This window comes from Delphinapterus leucas, chromosome 4 (assembly GCF_059928025.1).
Source record: "Delphinapterus leucas isolate spDelLeu-1000000601 "Yukka" chromosome 4, BTC_Dleu_Yukka2, whole genome shotgun sequence".
Lineage (NCBI taxonomy): Eukaryota > Metazoa > Chordata > Mammalia > Artiodactyla > Monodontidae > Delphinapterus > Delphinapterus leucas.
The window spans coordinates 60,354,909-60,364,368 of record NC_143132.1 but is presented as its reverse complement, the minus strand read 5'-3'; the positions used below and the strand labels follow the sequence as shown (position 1 = coordinate 60,364,368).

Here is a 9,460-nt window from a genome sequence, read left to right as displayed (position 1 = left end):
CGGGTGAGCGGAGGAGCGAAGGCCGGGCTCCTGCAGCGGGTCCAGGTTAGGCGCCGGGCTGATCCGCACCTCCGCCCCGCCCCAGAGGCGGCCGCCCGGACCCCGCCCGGACCCGCGGGTGCCTGCGGGCGGCGCGTGGGGGAAGCCTCCCGAGCCTTCGGGGGCGGGGGGGTGGGGGGGGTCGGCGAAGGCGGAAATACGGGAAACCTGGACCCCTGAGAGTTTCCTAAATACATGAGACCCGTGGGTCGGCAGGTCTTCGTTCAGACGCCAGCAACAGGCGTTGGGGGAGATCTCTACGGCAAAATGTTACCGACGTACCGCCCCCAAATTCGCTAACCTTCTCTTAAAGGCCCAGGTCACTGTCCCTGATCTGTTAATTATCCAACTTGTTCATTTTCATGATTTCTGGCCAGCAGTCGCTACATGAGACCAGCAGGCCTATCTAGTACTCTTGCTCCAGAAAGCTGCATATTTGAAACGAAACTGCCCTAAGATGAGAGTCCTCTTTGGGTTTCACTTTTAAACAAAATTTTTTTTTAAAGGGTGTAGGCCCATGTATACGTTTTCACAGAAACAGGCTTTCTAGTTTGGGGAGGGTTTGACCGAAAAAGAAGGAAAACAACTCAGAGACTTGGGGTTTTATTGATATTCAATTTACATAGGCTCAAATACAATTAATTGAATGCATACATATTTAGTTGTAATTTACAAAGCAACTTAACTTTGGTAACTTTCTTTGAGGTATTTTATGAAGTACAGGTTTTAAAGAAATATCACAAAAATACTCAGCTTGTCAGTGACCATTTTTGTGAAATTAACAGAGAACAAGGTTTCAAGTTTACAATCCAGTCACTTTTGCTCAGACACATCATAAATCCTTATCAAAAAACCTCCAGGTAGGTACACTGGTATCCCAAGGTAGGTTAGTTGAGATTCGCCCAGAGAAACCCGTTTTTCCTCTAATCCAGTCAATAATTTCATTCCCTATGGGCATCTCGAAAATGACTTTAGCAATCCCATGTGGCTTGGGTGACTGGGCAAAAAAGAGACATCTAACTAAAGGCAATTGTTATTCAAGCAGTAAGAATATATACAAATTATTCTGCACTGTCCTTCTCTTGTTCCACAGACATCACTTGTATTGAGACACATACGCCTAAAAACTTTTAATGAAGAGCCAAAGCTCATGTCTGATTTACAACTTGTCAGTGCACTTATATTGGGAGAAAATGCCCCCCAAAGTCTTTCTTAAAGAGCTAAAGTTTGTCTGGCTTACAACTGACTGACTAAAGCCACACATGTGAATGAGTAAATGAAGCCATACTTGGCTACTGAAAAGTAGTCCACAAATTATAATATTTTCAACCAGATGGCTCATTTCCACCATGAAAGTCTGCTAAGCTGAAGCCAAGCTTAGTTCAAGTATTCATTTGATCTGTCACTAAAATGCCCAGATTTTAACATAATCTTCTAGTTTTTAAAACTCAGAGCATGGTTCTTCGTTTTGAGAGATGGTATCCTACATGTTTCCTTTTCCAAAATTGACTCTTCTGCCATATAATGTATGAAGAGCAAGATAATCTCACCTCTGAGAGCCACCTGAAGAAACACCTATTTCTTTCATAAGGATACCACATGGCTGAAGAACCTTTCAGATAATAATCATCAACATGCAGATTCAAAAGGTTTGACTACTGAATTTACACGCTAAATAAATGAAGGCATTGTATTGATAATATTTATAGTACAAGAATCTATAAATGTTATAATAGATGCCTGAAAACTGATCCTTCAAAGTTAGTAATGATTTAGAGATTTCTTCTTATATTGTCTTCTTTATCCTCTTGAATGTATCTCAAATGTGAAAGCAGCCTATTGGACACATACTGATTCTGTACTAACAGATAAAGTGTCAAACTTCAAACTTCACTGTGAAAATGAGGCCATACCACTCAGTTCAGAATGTCTCATTTTCTTTTTGTATCATAGAAATTCAAATCCACAATATATTTCACGCTTCACTGGAGAAATTCACAGCTTAGAATTATGTATAAGAAATGAAAGGATGGATTCCTAAGGCTGTCAGAGACTAATTCTCCAATAAATGTTATTCAAAAGAATGTTCATATTAGAAGTACAAATAATGAGAAAATATGGAAATGTTCCTATGACAATTCAAATCCTTCACCCTCTAGTTTTCTTCAAGACGTTTTCTTTTGGTTCCACATATCTCTATAATTTTGGTCCTTAAGATCACTAGCTTTGGACAGCCATGCCTGTCTTGTTCTTATTTAGTAGATCAAAGGTTCTCTGAAGCATAATGAGTGAGCTCTTCAACTGCAAAGAAAATTTTCAAAATCAGATTGTTTAAATTTTTCTGATTATTTGTATGCCAAAAGTTTGCATTTAATAAAATTCTGTCTATACTGATGCCCAAATAAAAGACTAACTATAAAACACCCGATTCCTTCGGTTATCTGTCAGTGTGACTGCTAGCGTTCTTTTCATTTGCTGTAGTGTTGCACTTCTTCCTACAACGTATTACTGTATGCTTTACCTCCCAATAAGTCTATTCATCAAATGATCCAAAGTGAAGGGCTTGTTTACTGAAATGGTTTCTGAAGCTACAGTGGTCTCCCCACCATCCCCTAAACAACTCAAGTTCCACTCAAGGCCTCTGCTTGCTATTATGCTCATGTTCATCTTCACCTATCTAAAACTTACCCGTCCCACTGTTTCCGTGCAGTTTTCCCTAATCATCCTGCCTCTAAACTCCTAAAGCTTTACTACTTACTTTGATGCTTAATTTTGTACTTTTTCTTTACAGTCTTTAACAATACACATGGACATCTGACATCTCTAATAAAATTGTAGACAACTTGAGAGCAAGAATTATGTCTTACATATGGACACCAAGGGGGGAAAACTGCGGTGGGGTGGGGATGGTGGTGTGCTGAATTGGGCTATTGGGATTGACATGTATACACTGATGTGTATAAAACTGATGACTAATAAGAACCTGCAGTATAAAAAAACAAACAAAACAAAACAAAAAATTATTTCTTTTTTGTATTCATTCATTCATTCAACAAATATTTTTTGCTTGCCTGTTAAATGCTGGGCACTGTGCTAAGTACTGGGTATACAATGGTGAACCAAATAGGCACTGTCCCTGCCTTCATGGAGCTTACAGACTAGTGAGGGACTCAGAACTAAAACGAATAATTACACAGATAAATATATACTTACACACTGTATGAAGTTTTTCACTTGAGCAACTGGAGGATAGTAGTATCATTTTTTGAAATTAGGTCAACTAGAGGAGAACTAGGTTTGGCTCAAGATGAAAACTTAATTCTTTTTTGGATATGATCAGTTTGGGATGCCTGTTAGCCTCGAGGTAAAGACGCCAAGTCAGCAAGTGGCTGTGTGAGTCTGGACTCAGGGAAGAGGTCAGGGTGAGAGACATGCTTTGGGAGCCATTGGCGCATGTGGTATTCCAAGTTAGGGGAGCAGCTAAGATCACCTAGAGGGCAGTAAAGGAGAAGGGAAGAGAATCTAACGCAAAAGCCTGCAGCACTGGGAGGGGACGAGCTCAGGAAGTGGAGATGGTTTTAACCAGCAAAAAGCAGTTTTACATTATGCTAGGTGGAAGCCAGGCATGAAAGACTGTATATTATATGATTCCATTTATATGAAATGTCCAGAATAGGCAAACCCAAAGAAATAGAAAGTAGATTAGTGATTTCCAGGAGCTGAGAGAGTGAGGGATGGGAATGACTGCTCATGGGTACAGGGCTTCTTTGGGGGACGATAAAATGCTCTGGAATTAGATAGTGGCGATGGTGGGACAACCCTGTGAATACACTAAAAATTCTTTAAAAGGTGAATTTTATGTTATGTGAATTATATCAAAATAAAGCTGTGTTTTTTTCCATGGTTCCAAAGCAGGGAAGATTAGATACACTTCAAGAAAGGAATGGTCAGCTTTGTCAAATGCTGGCACTGTAAGATGAAAAGTTAAAAAAAAAAAAAGGTATATTAACTTTAAAAGCCAGAGGTCACTGGGGAGCTTAGCTTGAGCAGTATCAGTGGAAGATATGGGGGAAGAAATCAAGACAGTGTGAGCTGAAGAGTGAGTGAGCGGATTAAATACAGGCATCCAATTTTGCTCCCTCCTGAAACACCACCAAAAGCACGGTAAAGGGATTTTTTTTTTAAGACATAAGTCCACAAGGACGGAGGAAAACAGAAAAGGTGACAATAGCAACACAACTTTGTAAACTGGATAGCGGATGGATTACTTAGCAGCCCTGAAAACGCTGAATCCTAAGCTAACAGTAGGGAAAGCTGAGAACCAACCAAATGTACCCTGAAGAATCCTCTAAAGCCTCAGGATTGACAGGCATCTCTGGAAATGGGAATAAAGACGAAGGGACTGAAATAAGGATTGGATGAACTTCTGGACATGTGGCCTCTCCTACTACCTGGGCAGAAGTCTAAAGTCCTACTTTCTGGAGAGGATAAAAAAGAGGGTCTCTGGCAGTCTGGCCAGGAGGACACCAATACATCGTTAAAGACAGCAGTACCATACCAAAAATGGGGGTTATACAAAAATGTGTATACCGCACGTTGAGATCATCCCTTTGCCCTGCCCTCCTCAATCTCTCTACTCTCTCTCACCTAAAATGCTGGCAGCCAGCCCTTAGTCCTTCAGGGAGGAGACTGGAAGAGTCTTCTCTGTGGAAGCTGACCAATCCAAGAGAAAAGACCTAAAGATACTGACATCCGGATTTCTTAGCCAACGGCCCAGCCAGATCTACCAAGAAGTTCAGAGTAGACCAGCCCAACCCGCGCGATAAGACTTTGGATCCATACAAGCAGACAGCAAAGGACTACAGACATCTAAAGAAATCCTCTAACCCTAAGGATAGAAATCAAAACAGGGGGAAAGGACCTTGCTGGAATGTGGGTATGCAAGAAGAAGAAAAAAAGATCGTTTTTAATTATCAGTAATATGGTCAGAGAGAAAGATATTATGGCCACTTAAAAAGTTCACACTGCCATTAAAAAAGAAAATTCAGAGAAATGGCAGCTCTTTGAAATTAAAAACTTGTTAGCAAAAACTGAAAAACTCAGTAAAAGAACTTGAAGATTAAGTTGAGGAAATCTCTGAGGAAGTAGAGCAAAAAGGCAAAAAGATGGAAGCTGGAAAGAAAAGGTAAGGTTAGACAACCTGTCCAACAGAAGGCAGACACCTAATTACAGGTGCTATAGGAAGTCAGGGGAGAGAAGGTGGAGGAGAGAAAATCATCAGCCACACAGCTCAGTATATCCCAGGACGAAAGGGCACCAGTTTCCAGACGAAAGGATCAGGAATCTGACAGCCTCAGAATTCTCAGTAGTAACACTGGAAGTCAAAAGGCAATGGAGCAATGCCTTCAGTGTTCTGAAGGAACCTTATTTCCAAGCTAGAATTCTATCCCCAGCCAAATAATTAATCAAAGGGGAAGGACAGAATAAAACATTTCAGACAGGTGAAGTCTTAAAATATTTACCTCCATACCCTCTTTCTCAGGAAGCTACTAGAGGATATGCTCCATTAAAAGGAGGGAGGAAACCAAGAAAGCAGAAAACATGGGATATGGGAAACAGGAGGTGGGCAACAGGAGCCCCAAGATGATAGCTGTGCACCTGCAGAGAGGGCCACTGGCCCTGCCTGGAGCCCGTCAGAGGCGCCATGGATTGAAAACCTGAGGTGACCGAAGATGATGAGAGGAGACAGAGCATCAGGGCATGAAACACTTATAAACAATACAATAAAATAATCAACTGTAATAAGAAGACAATTTCAGGGGTAAGAAAAAGTAGCCGCGGTTCATTCTATGGCTCAGCTCAGAACAGTAAACTTAGTCAAAACAAAGCCAACACTGAATACTGATCCAACCAAAATTACAACTTCCTTTGGAGGATGGGGGATTAGAAATGGGAGCATGAAGAGGTGAAAGAAAACAAAATCCCAGTCTCCATAACGGGAAGTCAAAAGATAACGTCTAAAACTGAAAAATCAAGAAGTATCAACACACGCTTGTGGTTTATAAATATGGAGGTAAACACCAGAAGAATAAACCAGGAGAGTTAGATTGTTGTCTTTGGGAAAGAAATGGAGAAGAGGATACCAGGATTGCTATTTTTCTGAAACAACCCTGTAGAACAAGTTAACTCTTCATGTGAACGAGTGACTTTGGTGAAAATAAAACCTCAAAAAAGTGAAGGAGTTATAAACGATAAAAGAGTGACAGCCAGAGTAGGCAACACCGAGAGTACCTGACGGTGAAAGGGAGGAGAGTGATAGATGAGCAGATGATAGAGAAGGATGTGGATGGCTCGGGTTTTCTAATGTAGGAGATAAGAGAGCAGGGGAGGTGCTGATGGAAAGATCCAGCTGAATGAGGGAGTCTGAAGATGGGGAAGCTAGAGGGGTAGATGGAGTCTCCTGCCAACTCGTGCTGGGACTTGCGTCTCACAGGCAAAGCGATGCTTCTAATGCAGTGCTGAACAGTACGGGTGCAGTGACGGGGGAAGGTCTGTAGATCTGGTTATAGAAGGAGAGGGAGGGTCTCTTTTCTCCTTGAGGCATGGTCATGAGTTCAGAGTCAGCAGGAAATGAGTGGAGAGGATGAGGAGAAAAGTGAGAGTATGATCTACTCCTTGCTGAGGGGGAGGAGAAAGTTACTAACTGCAGGCACTCTGCATCTGAAGAGTGCCTAGCGGAAGCACCTTTAGTGCCCCACATGATGTTCTAAGAAATGCTCAATAATTGAATCTTCTAAAAAACAAACCAATGCATAGAAGAAAAGGATGGAAGCAAATAAAACAAAATGTTAAAAGTGATTATGTCTGAATGCTAGTAGGTTCTCTTCTATTCTCTATTTTTCAATTTTGAAAAGTACACATATATTATAATGGAAGTATTAGTCCTCATTTTTCAAAGGGAATCCTAAGTTTTGGTTCATAGAACCGAGCAGCACACATTGATGACACTAAGTTCAAGAGATAACGCTTATAGCAAAACACCAAAACAACCTAAATGTTCATTCTTCAGTGGAGAACTGGTAAAATAATTATGCCACATATGTACAGTTGAATTCTAATGCAGCTGTTAAAAGAAGAGGATATGAAAGTATCTCCATGATACATGGTTAATAGATAAAAACAAAATAATGAGCAGGTTAATAGATTAAAAACAAAATAATGAGCATGGTTAATAGATAAAATAAAATAATGAGCAATCTACCACTTCTATAAAAAGCTGATACTGAGCATGAAATTTTATATAGAAGGACCAATAAAAAGAATGAGGTATATGTATACAAGCTGATAGGGAAACATCTTCAAAATATATTACTAATTGAAAAAAGAGGGTATGCAACGGTAAGTACAGTACGTTACCATTTTGTTAAAAACAAAAAGTACCAGTGACTATAAAATGTATAATCCAGAAACTGGCAAGGGTAGATGCCTCTAGGAGGGGGATTTCTTCAAATAATGGAACAGTAAATATTCTCTCACAACCAGAGGAGCAGCTGATTCACTGGGATGACTACTAAGTAACGTGGTACACAGAGGTGCTGACCTGTTCCAGCATCACGATGGAGTCCCGGAGCACTCCTTTTAAGCGATGGGCCTGATCTTTGCTCTTTTGAATATTTTCTGCTCTTGACACCATATCAGAGGCTAAACTGAAAGAAAAATACCATCTTAAAGATCAAGGGAATAGCTTCTAGGCTTTCATCTCTAGAAATCATCAGTGCCCTATAAATTTGCAAATAAAACAAAAAAGTAAACAAAAAAGTTTATGACTAGAGAATAGTTGGCAGACCAAAGTCTCTAAAATTGGAATGAAGTTCCCTGCAGCAAAGGAATTATTGACATAATAGGTTGCGAGGGAAGAAGACTTACTTAACAGATTTCTCTTCCTGGAGGTGAAGACGGTAAAAGGACTGAGCAGCGTACTCTATCTTTGACAGCTTCAGAAACAGCGTCACATTCAATAAAACCAGCAACAGCAAACTAGGCAGAGCAAATCAGACCTGGTTAATCCACCATTACTAGGCAGAGCAAATCAGACCTGGTTAATCCACTATTACTCAGACCTAAAGCGTTGCTAGTGCAGAATAGACACACAAAACCTTCAAAAATGTATATTATCCAGACTAGTTTCCAATTATTATTATTTAAATCAATTACCCCTATTTTATTGTATGAAATACTTATTTGTAAGTATTCAGTGGATGTTGAGGGAACAGTTAGAAGATAACTAGTGACAATAAAGTCCCCAAACAAGCAGGTTGCGATTGTCCCTGACGTCTCTTCTCTGCTAGGAATCCCAGCCAGTGTGGATGTGCGACCACTGGCTTAGAAATCTACCATGTTAGCTTTCAAGATCTATTTTTGGGTGATTTTGTCTTAAGCAATTACACATACATAATACTGCACTTCAGAAAGGAAATGAAGATCAATATGGATTTGATCTTAGATCGTGATGTACCTCTTATTCTCAGCAGAAGCCAAAACAAATTCACATTCACAAAATCACCGTTCAGCAAAAATTTCTTCTAGTTCAACTTAGACAAAATTTCAAATCCCAAACATACATTAATTGGATCACATATAAAACATTACCTGCTAAATAAACTTACTCTGTTGGTTCTCACAATAGTATTTCAAGCGAATGAACGTATCTCATTACACATACATGCAAATACATAGGTGGCATCATATCTCTCTGGTTTTTTCTGTTAAAATATTGACTTGCCCTTAAAAATACATCATATTCACTTTTACCCATCCAGAAGATTTTTCTTGAATGAAAACTAAGGTAGTAGCAAGAAAATCAAATCTATGAAATTATTGTGTCACTGAAATGGGGTATAGATCAACATTTCAACATCTGACTGTAAATCTTCTACAAAGTAATACAAAAGATCACAGATAATATTTACTATTCAAAATCGTCACAGCAAACCAATGGAAGCAGAATATGAAAACCTTTTATAAAACTCAAAAGGCACAACAAACACTTTGTATGTTCTGAAATCTATAATTAGAAAAAACAGCTGATATAAGAACTTCATTCCAAAACCCAGAGTGTATCATCCAGTCAGAACTAATTCAATTAAATGTGATGGACTACCTCAAGATCCAAGTACAGCCATGGAGAAAACAGTAGTCTAAATAAGACTGGCTGAGTAGATTCCAGTAGAACACTGAGATTCAGACTAATTGCCCCAGTATTTCTCACCCTACAATCCTCAGATCATTCACATCAGAATAACCTGCATGTGTGTTTTAGAATACTACTGATTCCTGATCCCTACTCAAGACCCACTGACTCGATCTGTAGGACTGGGGCTGGGAAATCTGTATTTCAGCAAGTGATTCTTATGCACAGTAA

At 39.7% G+C, this 9,460-nt stretch overlaps 1 protein-coding gene across 4 annotated transcripts in view; it reads right to left on the bottom strand.

The window, feature by feature from the left end:
• Positions 1-580: 580 nt before the first annotated feature.
• The window catches only part of GRAMD1C (GRAM domain containing 1C), a 34,467-nt gene continuing 25,587 nt past the window's right edge, over positions 581-9,460 (bottom strand). For 2 of the 4 annotated variants that reach the window (XM_089910555.1, XM_089910554.1), the window contains 3 exons: positions 7,966-8,076; positions 7,640-7,745; positions 581-3,022 (listed from right to left, as the gene is read on the bottom strand). In XM_089910555.1, coding sequence (XP_089766681.1) covers positions 2,903-3,022; positions 7,640-7,745; positions 7,966-8,076 — 337 coding nt within the window. In that variant the 3' untranslated portion in view covers positions 581-2,902. Of the gene's footprint in view, positions 3,216-7,639; positions 7,746-7,965; positions 8,077-9,460 lie in introns of all 4 variants that reach the window. The other 2 variants (XM_089910556.1, XM_089910558.1) reach the window with 2 other exon arrangements.